The 16,478-nt window shown below is 41.6% G+C and overlaps 1 protein-coding gene across 1 annotated transcript in view; it reads left to right on the top strand.

The window, feature by feature from the left end:
* The window catches only part of obscnb (obscurin, cytoskeletal calmodulin and titin-interacting RhoGEF b), an 86,130-nt gene that overhangs the window by 42,026 nt on the left and 27,626 nt on the right, over positions 1 to 16,478 (top strand). The window contains exons 43-55 of the mRNA XM_076970281.1: positions 218 to 487; positions 2,115 to 2,384; positions 2,654 to 2,932; positions 3,611 to 3,868; positions 4,041 to 4,307; positions 4,794 to 5,066; positions 8,928 to 9,194; positions 10,613 to 10,888; positions 11,897 to 12,169; positions 12,412 to 12,702; positions 14,306 to 14,338; positions 14,427 to 14,696; positions 14,922 to 16,205. Of these exons, the coding sequence (XP_076826396.1) occupies positions 218 to 487; positions 2,115 to 2,384; positions 2,654 to 2,932; positions 3,611 to 3,868; positions 4,041 to 4,307; positions 4,794 to 5,066; positions 8,928 to 9,194; positions 10,613 to 10,888; positions 11,897 to 12,169; positions 12,412 to 12,702; positions 14,306 to 14,338; positions 14,427 to 14,696; positions 14,922 to 16,205 (4,311 nt within the window). The remainder of the gene's footprint in view (positions 1 to 217; positions 488 to 2,114; positions 2,385 to 2,653; positions 2,933 to 3,610; positions 3,869 to 4,040; positions 4,308 to 4,793; positions 5,067 to 8,927; positions 9,195 to 10,612; positions 10,889 to 11,896; positions 12,170 to 12,411; positions 12,703 to 14,305; positions 14,339 to 14,426; positions 14,697 to 14,921; positions 16,206 to 16,478) is intronic.

Genomic DNA, 16,478 nt, shown 5'->3' with positions numbered 1-16,478 from the left:
GTACTATCTGATGATTTGTACAGTGGGGAAGGAACCAGCTGGAGGTTCAGTCTCTTGGGCTTCATGACCAAGCAATGTTGTTTCTTGTTCACACATGCTGATTTAGTTAATAAGATATAGGACACTGAATCGTCTAGTCATTCAGGCAATATCATTGAAACTCTTGAAGATGCTTCTGGAGTTCTGTAATGTAACCTTGGTGGTCTGTGTTGAACAGAGCTGGATGTGACCATTGAGACGGGCTTGAAGAGCTGCATTGTAAATGAAGGGGACGACGTGTCCTTTGAGTGCTTCGTCTCTCATGAAAATGTCCAGGACGTTCAATGGGCACTTCAGGACATCCCACTCCAGAACAACGAGATGAACGACATCCGGGTGCAGGGCAGATGGCATAGTCTCACCCTCCGGAGTGTCACCCCGAAAGATTCTGGCACGGTGACCTTCCGTGTCGGTGACCACACGTCCTTTGCTTGTCTCACAGTGAAAGGTAACCATGGATACCAGCTGCGAGTCTACGCCATCTTTCTTTCTGTCTTCTCATCTCCCAGCAGCCTCCTTGTATATAGAATAGTATGGAGACACTATATAGTTATATCAAATTATATATACTTGTATTATATATATATACATATGAAAAGGCATTCTTTAGAATCTGTTTATCATAACTTGTCATAATTAATGTTTTTTAAAAGGTGGATTTCAGACCCATTGCTCTTATGTTTACTGCTCTAGTTGACGTTATTGCTTGTTGATATTGTTGCCACCTGTCCCGGTTTTTCCGGGACTGTCCCGGTTTTCACGTGCCTGTCCCGGTTTTCCCGGGCTGTCCCGGTTTGTCCCGGTTTTTCTTTTTTTTAATATTCGGTCCCGGCAAAAAAAACTAGGTTAGTTCAAACCACGATTCAGACTGTTTCTGCACACTTTAAATCTGTTTTTTTTCTCGCTGTGTCCATTTAAAACCCCTCCGCGAAACCCCCCGCGCTCAACAACTTACGTACGCCACCCCCGACAACAGATTACACTGTGTCCTGTGTCCTTGTTTTTTGTCAGACCTAGGTGGCAACCCTACTTGTTGAATGCCTGGGTTCAGCTAAGCTAGCTATTGTGCAATCACCACAAACACTGCAGTGTTGTCAGCCAGTTTGAAATGTAGTTCATTTGAGAAACTACTTTTCAGATTTTCTTTCTAATGAAGGTTTAGAAAGAAAAGCATTATTCTCTTTCTAATAAGTAGAAAGATTAAACATTTTTTTCACTTTAGCCATTGAAAGCATAACCAACTGCAAATAATCCTTTGTTAAGATTTTATACTATCGATGATCCAAAGTTTGAATAAAAAACATGGCAAATAACAACAATGAAATCTGGGAAATGTGTTACATTCCACTATCGGTGATGACATTTGTTTAGCTATGAACCATCTAGTCTTTACTAATCACCATCTATGTAATCAACATAGTCAAAGTACATACAGTTCATAAACAAAGTGGGCAGATTAATATAAATATGTAATATCATGGTCATATTACGAGGCACAGGATGAGACACAGCTTATTCAAGTTATTAAGAAATAAAGGAGTACAATCATGTTTTCCCTCCAGAAGGTGTAGTGATGTTTAAACATGCTTAGGGAGCACATGTTTGCTTTGACCTGGTCTTTGTGAGAAATGACTCATGAATTTGTTTATTAATGTGTTGGGGGGGGGGGGGTGCAATCAAATTATATAATATGGGACATACAGTACATATTGTAGCAACTATGTTTATTATTGATATTATAGGGTGGTATTGTTGACTTAATCCTAGGCTGAATGAGGACTCATTAGATTATAGTATTTTACATTGCTAATTGTTGTAAGTTTGTGCTGTTTTGCAACTATCCTGTTACGTGTCTGTCTGTGTTTGATCTCCTCCAGTTTGTCCGAGTTTGGTCATTTGGTTATTTCCCTGGTGTTTTTTTTCACTCCGTGTGTGTATATTCCTTTGAAATAGAGTTTGCCACTTTTAAAATCAGTATTTGGATTTCACATTGCTCATACCAATGTGTAGAGTAAGCTTAAAAGAATCTGTTTATTCACCCATTATCTTTTCTTTTTCTCACTGTGCCCTGCCAGTGGTCCCTGAGATGTCCTTTGCTAAGGATCTGAAGAGTCAACAGGTCACAGAAGGAGACGAGGCCACCCTCTGCTGTGAAATGTCGTCCCCTGATGCTTCTGTGACTTGGATGAAAGGAATGAAAGTCTTGTGTGACGGAGAGAAGTATACTATTTGGAAAGATGGAGTTATTCAGACTCTGGTGGTCCACAACTTATCGACGGATGATGCTGGCGAATACATATGTAAAGTCGGAAACAAACAAAGCGTTGCTACCTTGACCATCAAAGGTAATCCGTTCGTTGAGTTTCTTTGTAATGAGCTAACCTTTTTTATTTAAATACTGACAGTTATCATTTTGATTATATGTTAAATCCACATCATATTTATGGTGCCATGAAATACTGTGAGACACTATTGAAAAAATATCACGTAAAGTACATTACCTTAACTTTTTTATCATTTACAGTTAAGGTGACGATTAGATACATTTGATTTGATCCCGTTATCCTCAGAGAGGATCAGAGTAGACGTTTCGCCTTCTTATCTCTTTGTGTAGAACGTGTGCGAATTACGAGAGAAGTTAAGGATGTAACAGTGACGTCTGGCGAGGATGCCATGTTCCTGTGTGAGGTGTCCCAAGCAGGAGTGTCTAATGCTGAATGGTGGCTGGGTTCCAATCACCTACAAAACAATGACCTGAATCAGATCAGCTACCAAGGGAGGGAACACCGCCTGGTGCTGAAAATGGTCACACCCGATGACTCTGGTGACGTAGCCTTTGTGGTCGGCTCAGAAAGGAGTGTAGCCTGCTTGGTGGTGCAAGAGAAACCCAAAGGTAATGGTGGAGGTGTGCCTTGTTGTTGTATCTTACGCTGTGTGTGCTTCAGGCATGCTTCAGTTTGACTTAAGGCTTGAGACTTGAGAACATGGTCTCAGTAATGATACTGTTCCAATAATTACTGAGATTGTTTGAAGATGTGGGCTCCTGAAGCATGATGGGTGAGACTAGTTTTAGCTGTGGACTCTAATCGACTGCTTATTTTCTAGACAGCATTTAGCAGCTGTAGACTGGAAATGTATGAAATGTATGAACTTGTTGAGTTCAGTGAAGCTAGATTTGTACATTCCTCTGAGATAATGGAGGGATTACAGAAAGAACACATAGAGCAGAAAAAGAGAGAGGAGTTGTGTCATCACGAAATGCATTAGGGTGCTTGAGAGGCCTTGTGTGTAAATGTTATAGCAAACATTTGCTAAAAATTAAATGAGTATGGCTTAATGTGAGTTGTTATGTCCTTATGCGTGGTGTGTGGTGCAGTGTGTGCACGCTTTTGTAAAATATTACTTTGTCTACTCTGGAGCATCACCTAGTATCAGAGATGGGCTCCATCTTCCATGTTGAGCTATTTTACAGCTATGCAAACCTCAGATGTTAAGTGTGAATATGTTACGCTTCTCATGTTCAAGGCTGACATGGTAATCGCACATGGGTGTGGGTTCCTCCTGTGTGTAGTTGTGTTCTTAGAGAAACCTCTGGACATCACGGCCAAAGAGGGAGAGACGGTCACTCTGTCATGCATGACATCCAGCTCTGAGGCCTCTGTTAGCTGGTACACAAATGAGCTGTTGATCAAGCCAGGGGACAGGCACCTGTTCTACAAGGATGGAGCCGTCCACCAACTACGTATCCTTAGCTTGAAGGAGACGGATGCAGGACAATACACCTGCAAAACCGGAGATGCACAAAGCAGCGCCACTCTTACCGTGAAAGGTAAACGGAGTGTGATTGTTAAAGTAATAATAAAATAATTATTAAAATTATTATTAATTTCTTGCCTGGAGTCTGTGATTATGGAACCGGAGTAGATCTGTATATGGTGTGGATCACATCGAGTGGTCTCGGCTCCCCTAAAAATGACTCTTCCTCTTGCACACATCCCTAGGAATACCAGTGTTCTTCCGCAAGGAACTAGCGAACCAGGACGCTGTGGAAGGCGATGTGATCACGTTGCGCTGCGAGCTTTCCAAGCCAGACATCAGTGTTCAGTGGCGTAAAGGGGGAGTGGTTCTGCAACCTGGTAAGAAACATGAGCTGAAAAAGGATGGATGCATACAAGAACTCCACATCCATGACGTGAAACCGGAGGATGGAGGCTACTACACCTGTGATGCCGGAGACCAGTTGACAACAGCTTCGGTTTCAGTGCAAGGTAATGAATGCCAGTTTATCATACCAGTACTACAATATATGTTTTATAGTTCAGTAGATATTTGATTTTGTCACTGATTGAACTCCTGAAATGGTTTGGGCCATAAAATTTGATGTGTATGAAGCTGCAAAAAGCCCAGCTGTAATCTCAGCCACTCATAACTTTTTATGAATTGGCACAATTCTTACAGGCACACTATGCTTACCTGCTGTTATTTGTTTCTTTCCAAGTATTTAAAAAAGGTTTTTCAAACATGCTCGATGATAATGTTTAACAATCATGGTATTTACATGTACATTTTGCAACATTTTGTGCCATGTTTGTTCATTATTTGTTCATACCGCATTTCATAATACATTAGTGCACAATATATTCAAAGTTCACTTTGGTGTTCCTTTCTTAAAGCACTTCATTACACTGAAAATGGTATCCTTTAAGATTACGATATTATATTAGCTGAGTGGTGTCTGTGTGTGGTCTCTGCAGAAGCTGAGGTGCTCATAGTGTCTGGTTTAAAGAACACTGATGTGTTTGTGGGAGAGCAGGCAGTCTTCTCCTGCCAGCTGTCTCGACGTGCCAAAGGGAGAATCCAGTGGTGGCTGGATGGCACCCGTTTGGAGAACTGTGCCTTCAGTGTTATTGGGGTGGGTGAAGGCAATGTTCACACCCTCACCCTAAAGAACCTCGCGCCGAATGACTCGGGCACCATCCTGTTCAAAACGGGCAGCTTGACGTCTTCAGCGAGACTGTTAGTGAAAGGTACCAGACTAGGTGGAAGTCCTGAGGGCAGGAGAGCATCTCTTTTGATGAGGCTCTGCAGCATTGAGCTATTTTACACTTGGGTTGGAACTTGGCTGTCCATGAATCTCCTGAACATTTGAGAACATTTGTTAGAATAGTGCCAACACTAACAGCCCCAAGTAAATTGGGTTTAAATGTTACATAGAAGTCCTTTCAAACTGATAGCAGGTTACCTTGTTCAATAACAAAATTGGTATAAAGCCAAAATCTGAAGTGCCATAATCATAAACCGTTTCCCTTTTCTAGATCTTGTTGAACCATACAGTTCTAAAAATCCACAATTCCAGATTGTTTTATAATAGAATACCATCTATCTGCAAACGGTTGCAGTTTATCTGTAGTTTATCAGTAGTTTATCAATGCTATTGAAGGAATCATAATAATTGAGTAAAAAAGGCAAGTAAGGCAAATAAGGCAGATTGAATGAGAGAAGACTCATCCTTGCCTCACTTATATTTATTACACTTTTTAAATCTAGTCCAAAAATATTATTTGTAAATAAGTTTAAATAAGTTTATAGCATTTTAATCTTGAAGTATACATAAAATATCAATCTTAAGGAAATTCATGGTGGCCATTACTATTTGAGATATACCAGCATTATTTGTAGTCCTGGAGCACATGGGCTCCACATCCTTTCAAAATTGTCCCAAAATTGGGCCAGATGTCACTACAGAGAAACTATTGCCCTTTGATAAAAAATGGTTCATGGTCTCTTATTCTGAAACATAAGTGCAGATTGTAATAAATGCTCCAGCATTATACAGTTAAAATCCTGTGTTATATGTAATTTAAGAATGTTGTTATACGGAAGTGTTACAATGCTTGCAGATGCCTACAAAAGGGTTTGTGTAACCTCCTCAAAGGCCTGAATGAGTGTTTGACGCTTCACCACTCACCTGTGCATGGGCTACAACTTCCATCTCAAAGTGTTCTGAGATATCTTTTTTTTTTTTTTTTTTTGAGAAGTCATCCTGGGCTTGGACAGCACCTTATGGCTTGCTCAGTAATGAATAAAATATTTCTCTATACCTTACTAATAATTATACATCCATAACCAGTTTAACTCATACTTCATACTTTAATTCAAAATTAACTGGTTCAGTTAGAATGTTATTTTCTTGGCTGAGTAAACGCATAACTGATGACTTTTACTTACTTCCTATACATCTACAGGAAAATAAGGCATAAATGTGGAAGCTGACATATAAAGTAGGCTTAGTCATTGTTTTTGTTTTATCAGTTTTCATGCACGAAATGCCAATTTGTGAATAAATACAGAAAACAATACTTTAAAATGGTGCTGACACTGTTGCAGTGCTAGTGTACACAGTGTACATAGGACATGTTCAGAATTAACATAGGCCAAAGATATAAAATCATGTGTTTGTAATTACATTACAGTGAAATTAAATGAAACAATGTTTTTGCTGAAAGACTTGCAGAAATCACAGATTAAGTTTAACACGTAAGATACTCCAGAACTGTAGTAAGGCTGCTGTACAAAGTGGTGCATCCTGCCAATAAGTATTTGAGTAAAAAGGTTAATTTTTTTAAAGGTGTCATGGCAATGTCATGACAATCCTGTACACAAATCAGACATTTTTTGTTTTATTTTTTTACATAAAAGTTAAAACTGTTGACACTGTAAAATATTAACAACAATGAGGATATGTAACATTGACGTGTTTATTTCATTATGTCATTTAATCAAAAATGTATTTCATGCTATATCAAGCTGCAGTTGAATGTGTTGAATGCATCAGACATTTTCTGATTGGCTCTTGAAAATACCACAGATACTACAAACACGCCCCTTTAAGGCTAAATAGAGCGGTAGGATGTTTGCAGCTATCTGCTGTAGAAACGAAAATGACTAGAAACTGTGTATAACATTAATTAAATGTAAATAATAACAATTTATTGCTGTCTGGAGGTGCTAAAGATAATCTAAGACAGTCTAAGAAAGAAATGCATAATACTACAGTCTTCACACATATTGTTCACAAAATAGTTGCCTTTCGCCAGGACTGTCAGTGATGAATTTCTTCCTATATAAGGAATCTTAGTCTTTCTAAAAATACATTTTCATGACAGGCAAATGGAAAATTTAAATTCTCAGTGTAATCGTCCAGGTCATACTTGCAGACCTGGAGACAACCATTTTTGGTCACAATGTGAAACTGTGTGTTACATTAGAAGTACTTTTTGGGTGAAATATATATTCTTGATCAACTCAAAAGGTTCTTTGTCATAAATTTACATATAGCTCACTGACAACAGAAACTTTTTTGAAAATTATGTACCGGTACATTTTATATATATGTACCGGTAAGGCTGCTTTACCAAATCAAACATTCAAATACCCTGCGTAATTTGTGTTAACCTGTGTAAACATTGGAAACAAAAAATGTAAAGATCAACTTTATATTGGGGATTCATGGACGGTTGGACAGTTTTCTTAATGTGACGTTCGGGGTGGCGCGAAGGACGAGACACGGGATCCTTGGCTGCGACAGATGTCACTTTTATTTTCAAACACAGAAAGTGCGTATAGCGCACGTAGAACACTTAACTGACACAGCAACGTGTAGACTTTAGACAACGACGAGCACAGGACACTGCGCGAGCGCACATTAAATAGACAAACCACATAAGCCCCGTGTGATTACGAGACGAGCCACAGGTGAGACGGATTATCACAAGACACAACCACACCCACGGAGATCCACAGACGCAGACGAGTAGACGTAGACGACGTAGACACACGCCCAAAAGGGAGGGGCCGGGGTCCTCAACGTGACACTTAAGATAATTTATTTTACTGAAATGGCCAAATATATTTTGTGTCCTTTTGAACACGAGTAGTAATATTAATACTGAACTATTCATAATTATAGAACTATGGAACCGTTCTTTGAAATATCAAACCGTTTCAATTAGAGCGGTGAGATGTGACGATATGAACTGTGTGTATGTACACACATTTTAGGGCTTTATTTTATTTGCAACTGTAGTTGAAAAAGGTTTTCTATTTGCCTTGTTATATGTTATACTTTAATATTTTGCTTATATGTATGAGTAAAGTTTTTAAATAAAAGAAGAAAATCTCAAATGAATAAGCACCTTATATTTTTCAAGTACACAGTTCAGTCCGATAATAAGAAATAGGTCTGTCCATGTGGTCATTTTACGAATTCCTTGAATTTGCAGAAAATGTGCTATATTGTGATATGCTTCAATTGAAATTTAAAATGACCTATATCGAAATATGAGTTTGGTCATTTTGCACAGTCATAGTTTCAGTCTTGCAGTAATTCATTAAACTTTTTTGTGTTTGTTTAGGTCCAATATAAAATATGGTACATGTTAACATTAATATGTCAGAGCTACATTTTTGGCTACAATATGGGTTGGTACTCCAAACCAGGGTTAATCCTAATCCAAAACCTTAAATCTGGTGATCAATCACTAGTCACATTGCAATAAAACATGCCTGTTTTTTGTCAGAAATTCAGTTTTTGACATGATTCTAGCAAGCCCTCTAACCAACTTACTTTTCCTCCCGATCTTCTTTTATTTGTGTACTCGCCAAAATGTCCATCCTGAACAAAACATAGCATTTAGAGACTTGCTGTACTTGCATGCTAATCATCTAATGTTGATTTGCAAACAAGGTAATATCTTAAAGGAGGTCAAGAAAGATCAGTATTTAAGATCATTTCAGATCTAAAACAGGTCTTGAGCAATTCCTTGAGCAATTTCTGACCAAATTATCCTTTGCTCTACCACTGCTCATACCTCACCCACCCTCCTTAGATCCCACCGTGGAGGTGGTCAGTGCCATGGAAGACATCCACGTGGCCGAGAACCAAGCGGCAGAGTTCGTCTGCCAGTACTCGCGGCCGGTCAGGGCCGTATGGAAACGTAACGGGGAGCCGGTGCAGGCCGACGGCCACAGGGTAGTTGTGGAGCAGGACTGGACTGTCGCACGGTTGTACATTAGCCGTGTGACCTTGCAGGACATGGGTACATACTCCTGTGAGGCAGAAGGGACCAGTGTTGAGGCACATCTGAGGGTGCGAGGTGAGCTACCTGCAACCCAGAACTCGCATCCGCATTTTAATTCAACCTCCGATTTCAGGGGGATGGAAAGTTGATACAAACATTTTTGCTTTTATATTTAAAATGACCAAATGTTAAGTTTTTAGAGTAGTAGTATGTTTGGTACAATTCGATACATAATCACCATCTTGTTCAGTAATGCCTCACAATTACTGATGTGATAGTGTTAGATTTATTGAAAGCTTTAAGATTCAGACAGAAATCAGAGTTGTACGATCCATCCATCCATCCATCCATCCATCCATCCATCCATCCATCCATCCGTATTCTTTCTTCTTACCTGACGTACCAGGTATTCTTCAGACACTTGACATTAGCCTGGCCAAATGTTTTTGTACCAAATAATAAACCATATAAACAAACTTGCATGAGTTTCAATTAAATCATGAATATATTTTCAAGCCACCACAGAGAAATGTTAAAAATCTGCCAAAACCTTTGAATTTTTGAGGGCAGAAGCATTTTATATATCAGCACTGCATCCTCCTCTCATCTGAACACAGAAGCAGGTGCAGAGACCACAGACACTGATCAGTCAGAGCATGGGTACTGGTACTATAGGCTTATGGTTAGGGTACAAACTCAGACCTCGATTTTCAATAAGCCATAAAGCTTGGTTTGAATGGCAGAGCCAATACTTTTTCCCTTTTCCAAAATTCCTGGACACCCAAAGTTAATATAAATGTTTGTATTCAAACGTAATCATATTACGAGCTCATTGGTAAGTTTACGAGCTGGGGATCTATATTAGAAAGGCAGAACTTTTGGGATGCTCACATTGTCTTGCTTTTTTATGTATTAAAGGATTCTGGACTTCTAAATTTTTCAGTTTCACAAGCCAGTTCTGATGCAGTTCTGGATTGTATAAAGATTTTGAATGCTCATTGATTGTTTCTTTCTTTCTTTCTTTTGGGGTGGGCGGGGCAGGGGTGGCCCCTTAACACTCAATTGCTGAAACTGTGTTAAAAGTGTCTACTAATGCTGAAAATGTAAACCTGCTCAGACAGGGTGCATTTTTAAACGGAGGTTGAGGCTGAGGGCTCTGCTCTGGGTTTGTTGAAATGGGCAATAGAACAAAGCAAACTATTCATCGAATGTGAGGTGATTTTGGTTGATTAACTGCTATCTGCTTTTTGTTGTGACTTCACTTGTCGCTGTCAGTATAAGGTTTCAGTGTCTGCTCTCATACAGTGGCTTTTAGCAGTCACTGGAGGAACATACGGTAAAGGCTGAAGCTGTCGTGGTAGTTACTGTCATTTTAAACGCATCCTGCTAAGATGGACTGTACAAGCTGTATTTGCTGTCTTTCTGTTCCAGCCAGTTTTACTGTGAGACCCTGCAGTCACTCACAAAGATAACTTCTCAAACCTCTTTTGCAGCTAAACCAATTGACATTGTTCAAGGTCTGGAGAACGTAGAGACCATTGAAGGAGGAGAGGCACTTTTTGAGTGCTCTTTATCCCGCCCTGAAACCAAAGAATGCCATTGGTTGATTGACGGTAAACCTGTGAGACAGTCTGAAAAAGTGGAGATCGTTTCCTTTGAGAGTGGCCGACGTCATCTGCTGCTGCTGAAGGACCTGCGGGCTGGGGAATGCTGCACAGTAACCTTCCAGGCTGGCACAACATCCACTTCTGCCCTTCTTTCAGTTAAAGGTACCTGCCCTAATACCCCTTTGGTGGGAGGCTGAGTTGCAACGTTTGAATTTTAGGTTGTCAGTGGAGTCTGGTGGAGTTAGTAAGGTCGGTTTTGCAGACATGGAGCTAACATACAGCTGGGATAATTAAAGAACACCCTTCTGTAGAGCCATGCGAATGGCTACATAGGAAATCTTATAGGCAAAATGTGAGGAGAACTCCGAGCACTTTGTGCTTGGGTATAGTGGCAATCAAAGGTGCAGAACTGGTTAAAGGATTCATCAAAAAATATATATTTGATACAGAGGTCAACCAATGCTAATCTGTTGAGGATCAGAGTGAGAAAAGTGAAAGAGCAAAACGTTGCTGTTTTAGCACTGTCTGTTGGCACGTTTGTGTTGGGAAAGGTGTAAGGATGGGACATTCCTAACACCAAACCTTGGACCACCTGGAATTTTTAAAAAGCTGTCAAAAAAAGAATACATCTGAATCTGCCAATGTGCATCCAGAATTGAGCGTGGAAGGTGATGGATGTCTCATCCATGGTGTAGCACCCTGGAGTTTGGACATTAATGGTGTAGCACCCTGGAGTTTGGACATTAATGCAGCTCCTGCAGTGCCTTGTAAAGCAGTCTGAACTCCTACCACATATTCACTCAGTATTGTTATGGAAATATTTGCAGTTGTCTATACTAACGTGCCAATTAGCAGCTGTGCCCTGCACGTGTTTACATCTTCTTCTTCGGGCACATTTGCATGGTGGATGACCAAATTCACCATTTCACATCATTTGTTCCTGGTAGAGTTTCATGAGCCTTTCAATCACTACTACTATGCCGAATCTCAGAATTAATCACAGAGAGCAAGTATGGGTCATGACAAAGGTCACAGGCGCAACCAATGGCAGCGCTGTGCCGAGAACAAAAGAAGCAAACTGGACAGATTTAGAATATTTTTATATGTGGTTGTATTTTTCACTCCTGAAATTCATTTTATTTGCTGTTGTGAATTGTAATTTAACTTCAGGTTGGCAGCTGGAAGTGGTAAAACCCTTAGAGGACAGGACAGCCATTGTGGGCGAACAGGTGGAGTTCACGTGTGTTTTGAACGAGCCGGTGCCGGAGAGTGAGGTGATCTGGTACGCTAATGGAACTGAACTGCGACCTGGCGACCTTTGGGCCATGAAGGTTAAGGGATGTGTGTGCAGCCTGATCCTGAAAAAGGCCCAACCACAGCCGCCACAAGAGATCACCTTCGCCGCTCAAGATGCCATCTCAGTCGCCAAGCTAATTACTATCAGTAGGTGTTAGACAGCAAACCGGAACTTTAAAAATACACACAATACAATTTCCTTACCTTTTAAGCTCTACTCTAGTCTGCTTTTGACTTCTTGATATTCCCTTTGGCTCCTTGTAGTAGTCTACACTGTTATTCTACACTGATATGTTTTATTTAAAAGTAATTGTGCTAGGGATTTTTTCTTTTTGTGGTAAAGATCTGGAGCGCTTCTGCTGAACTCTGTTCAATATGTTTGTTTTTAGCTGTACCAGATCCCCCCGAGGACCCAGAGCTGGTGAGTAAGGGTCTAACATCAGTCACTCTGTCCTGGTTCACACCTCTCAGCGATGGAGGAAGTCCTATCCTGGGCTACCGTGTGGAGGTGCGACAGATGGACAGTGCGCTCTGGCTGCCGTGTCATTCTGAGCCCGTTTGCAGTACTGAGCTCCTGGTAGAGAACCTCACCCCTGGATCAGGGTACAGGTTCCGAGTGGCAGCGATGAACCTCGCAGGCGTTGGTGACCCTGTTCAGCTTCCCCAAACTGTTACACTCGGTAAGAAGAAGCAAGCTGTTATGTGTCTGCTTGGTTTCATAACTATAAAGCATGAGGCATTCATTTGCACTCATGAAAGTGACTATACTGAAAGGTTAAACCAAATTATATGTAAAATACATTTTCCTGGGCCGAGAAAAATATATGTGAGCAGTGGAACACATGCTTATCGACTTAAAATCCAGTCACCATGCATGTGTAAGGCAGACAGTAGAGGACATGCTGTGTGAGGATGTGTTGGCAGACGTGAAGGAGATGGTCAGGGGTTGATCTGCTGATGGCAGTTTGTGTTCTTTACCAATTCCTTAATCAAGACTGTGTCTATTTGGGCGACCCATAACCAATTTTCCACTGTATTATCAATAAGTTAATAAGGTTAAGTTAGTCTGTCCCATGATTTTCCAGACTTGTGTTTTGAGCTGGAAGTGTTTGAGCTGGAAATCATGAGCAGGAGGTATTTGTAACACTCAAAGTCAAATTGATTTACATGGCACTTTTTACAACATATGTCATCACAAAGCAGCTTTACATGTATGGGTTCAGATCCCCAAAGAGCAAACCAGGGACAGTGGCAAGGAGAAATCTCCCTAGGTGGGGTTTAGTCTCAAAAGGGACCCCATCCCCCATTGGACGGCTCAGCTGTCCGTACTTCATGGTGCTATTTCTAGACTCTCTAGACTCTGGGCTCTCAGGTACCAGGGTGGACAGTGACAGAGCCGTCAATATTACACTACTGTATAGCTGACGTTCTGTGGGTCTGGTGAGATGGATGAGTTGGAGTTGTTTAGACAGTTTAGGGTTTTTTTATGCATGCAACACAGTGAAGGACATTTATTGCCAGACTGAAATGAGGAGAGGCCTTACCCTCCATGTGTGTAGAACCAATCAGCAAATCCCTTTGTCAGTAAAGCCCTCCCACTCAGAGATCCAGTCCTCTTCATGTTAAGAAAACCATGTAAGTGTTCTGTGCTGGACTGTGTGCATCTGCAAATGCGACCAGAACCCTTACCGTCTGCACTTTGAGCCATTTGGTCGTACAGTGGAAAATAAGCTTTTGTTCCCTAAGCAACATAATGATGTAAAAAAAAAAGCTTAAGAGATCTGCAAGAACTGTCTTGCAAAGATGGATGATGAACAATATCCCAGCCTGCCCAATCGTTAGACCTTAATCCCATACCTTCTTTAATCCCATACCTTCTTTATGGGATGAACTGGTCAAATGGGTAAAAACAAAGCAAACTGCAGTCCAATCCGGGATTATCAATCCTAAGATATGTTTCAACACTCCATGTGTTTTGTGCATTTTAATGTATTTTACTTTTTAAAGTATTTATAGAAACAGAACAACAATCATCACATGGTGGGGGGGGGGGGGGGGGGGGGGGGGGGGGGGTCTGATATTGCAGCTTCAAGCACAGAAGTTTTTACAAATAGTGAGACCTTTTACTCTGACAATAGGTATATGAATTATAAACTTTAATGGTTGGGTTTCTGGGATTTTCATCTAGTATAAGACAAGACAGCTCTGTCTCTGTCTTGCTTTCAGGCCTTTTACATGGTAGATAGATACAGAGAATACACTATTCTTTTTCACTTTTTTTAGGAGATCTCATGAAGGAACAGAAAGTAACAAAAGGTAAAACATGAATAAATTCAAAACAAACTTGCATACTTTACACACTCTGGATTGTACTAATAAATGTGGAACTACTGTTAACCTTCAGATGCAGCAGTGACTGTCACCAAAAAGTTAAGGTGCTCTACACTCCAAAAGGGCAAGATCGTTCGTCTGGAGTGTGAGCTCTCCGTTGAGAACAGGCCAGTCACGTGGTTAAAAGACAACCGGGAGACCGAGATGGGAGTCAAGTTCCAGACGCTAACGGAAGGCAAATCCCAGATTTTGCTCATTAAGGATTTCCAGTTTGCTGATCAGGGTGTCTATACATGTGTTGCAACGGAAGAGGCCAAGACTTCGATCAACCTTACTCTTGAAGGTACCCCCTCACCTTTTTGGTCTTGCACAAGCTCCATTTACCTCAGCCTGGCTGCAGTTTCTTTTTGATATTGTTTTGCTTTTGTTTTCATATGGACTTGAACCGTGAACCCACATCTGCAGTTTGTGGAATATGAGTAATTGTCATATTGGTAATTTGAGTGCCTAGTTTTTCCAGACCCAGTGTGTAGGTGAGAATGATGATTGATGCCATCCTTGATGACAGGTGATGATACAGCAGTTTCTCAGCTGGAGGGAGAGGAGGGTGGTCAGCCTGGTCTTCCTCCTGAGTCTGCCACGGAAGGCGATCTTCATGCTTTATGGGAGGACGTGGCGAAGAAGCGTAGGATGAGCAGGGAGCCCACACTGGATTCCATCTCCGAACTGCCAGAAGAGGACGGAAAAGAGAAGGCACCACATCAGAAAGGTAAAGGTCTGGAGAAAGAACAGACTAAAGGGAAGGAGAGAACCAGTGAGCTTGGCCTCGGTGTCAAAACCGGAGCAAATCTTTACACAAGCTCTGACGAGGACTCGGTCAGCGAAAGTTCAAGTTTAATATCTTACCTGAAGAAGAGCAGCAAATCAGCTCTCGCCACGGAGGGCGAAAGTGAAACTACCGCATCCAAGAAGCTGTACGAACATTTTCAAATGACTGAGCAATCAGTGCAGCAGAAAACGGTGGAAACGCTTATGGAAGCCAAGGTGGATGAAGAAGCAGAACTGCAAGAAGCAGCCATCAAGATCCAGGCGGCATTCAAGGGTTATAAGGCCAGGAAGGACATGCGGCCTACCTTCAAAGAAGTGTTTAAGGACCAGACCAAAGAGCCTAATGGAACAATTCATCTTGAATGCGTGACAGAAGGAAAGCCGGAAAAGGTTCGCTGGCTGAAAGATGGTGAACCGCTTTCAGACGGCAAGCACTACCACATTGACATCTACAACGACGGCACTTGCTCTCTGATCGTGACGGCCGCCACCACCAAAGACACTGGGGTGTACACGTGTGAGGTCACCAACAAGTTTGGCACCATCACCCACTGCGGAAAGGTCACGGTCGGCTCGGCGCGAGATTCGTCCGGCCGGCGGCCGCTCACCTTGGGCTACAGTGCCGACAGCGAACCCGAGAGCTCCTCGGGCAGCGAGATGGACGAGTCCCTGAGGCAGGCGAGCAAGAGACTGCGAAGGCTCCTACGCACCCGCCTCCCACCGGACGTGGAGGAGGAACCGTTCCTCAGCGCTGACGAGGGAGACCTGCAGCCACCCGACCCACACTCGTACCGCGAGGATGACCGCTACATCTACATTCGCTTCGACACTCGCGCCGAGGCCGAAGTCGCCTCGCGGCGTTTCCAGCAGATGTTCACCCAGCAAGGAGTGCCTGTAGAAACCACGATTCTTGAAGCAGAGACCAAGGTCGAGTTGCGCATCATGAAGATGAGCTTCACCCAAGATGGCTCCCAAACCCCAACTCAAGATCGACAACCACCTTCTTTTATGACCGGAGCCCCTGGTATGATGGATTTATTTCTTTGTGTCATGTCTTGTCAGTATTAATGTCTGCAGTAAATAGAAGCTTGACTGCAATTTAGCATAGATTGACAAGTTCATAAATTTGAAGTAGTTCTGTCCGAGCATGATTAAATGCTTGTTTACGACATTTTCTTTGTTTTTAAAGAAAAGTCTGAATTTATGTCTGCTTTCTTGTCGTAATTTACCTCAGTTTGATGCATTTTGTGGGCGCTTCAGCTGGTGCTTTGCGGTATTTTGTCTATATTGTTCACTC

The sequence above is a fragment of the Brachyhypopomus gauderio genome, chromosome 13, assembly GCF_052324685.1.
Source record: "Brachyhypopomus gauderio isolate BG-103 chromosome 13, BGAUD_0.2, whole genome shotgun sequence".
NCBI lineage: Eukaryota > Metazoa > Chordata > Actinopteri > Gymnotiformes > Hypopomidae > Brachyhypopomus > Brachyhypopomus gauderio.
This window is presented reverse-complemented; position numbering and strand designations above follow the sequence as displayed.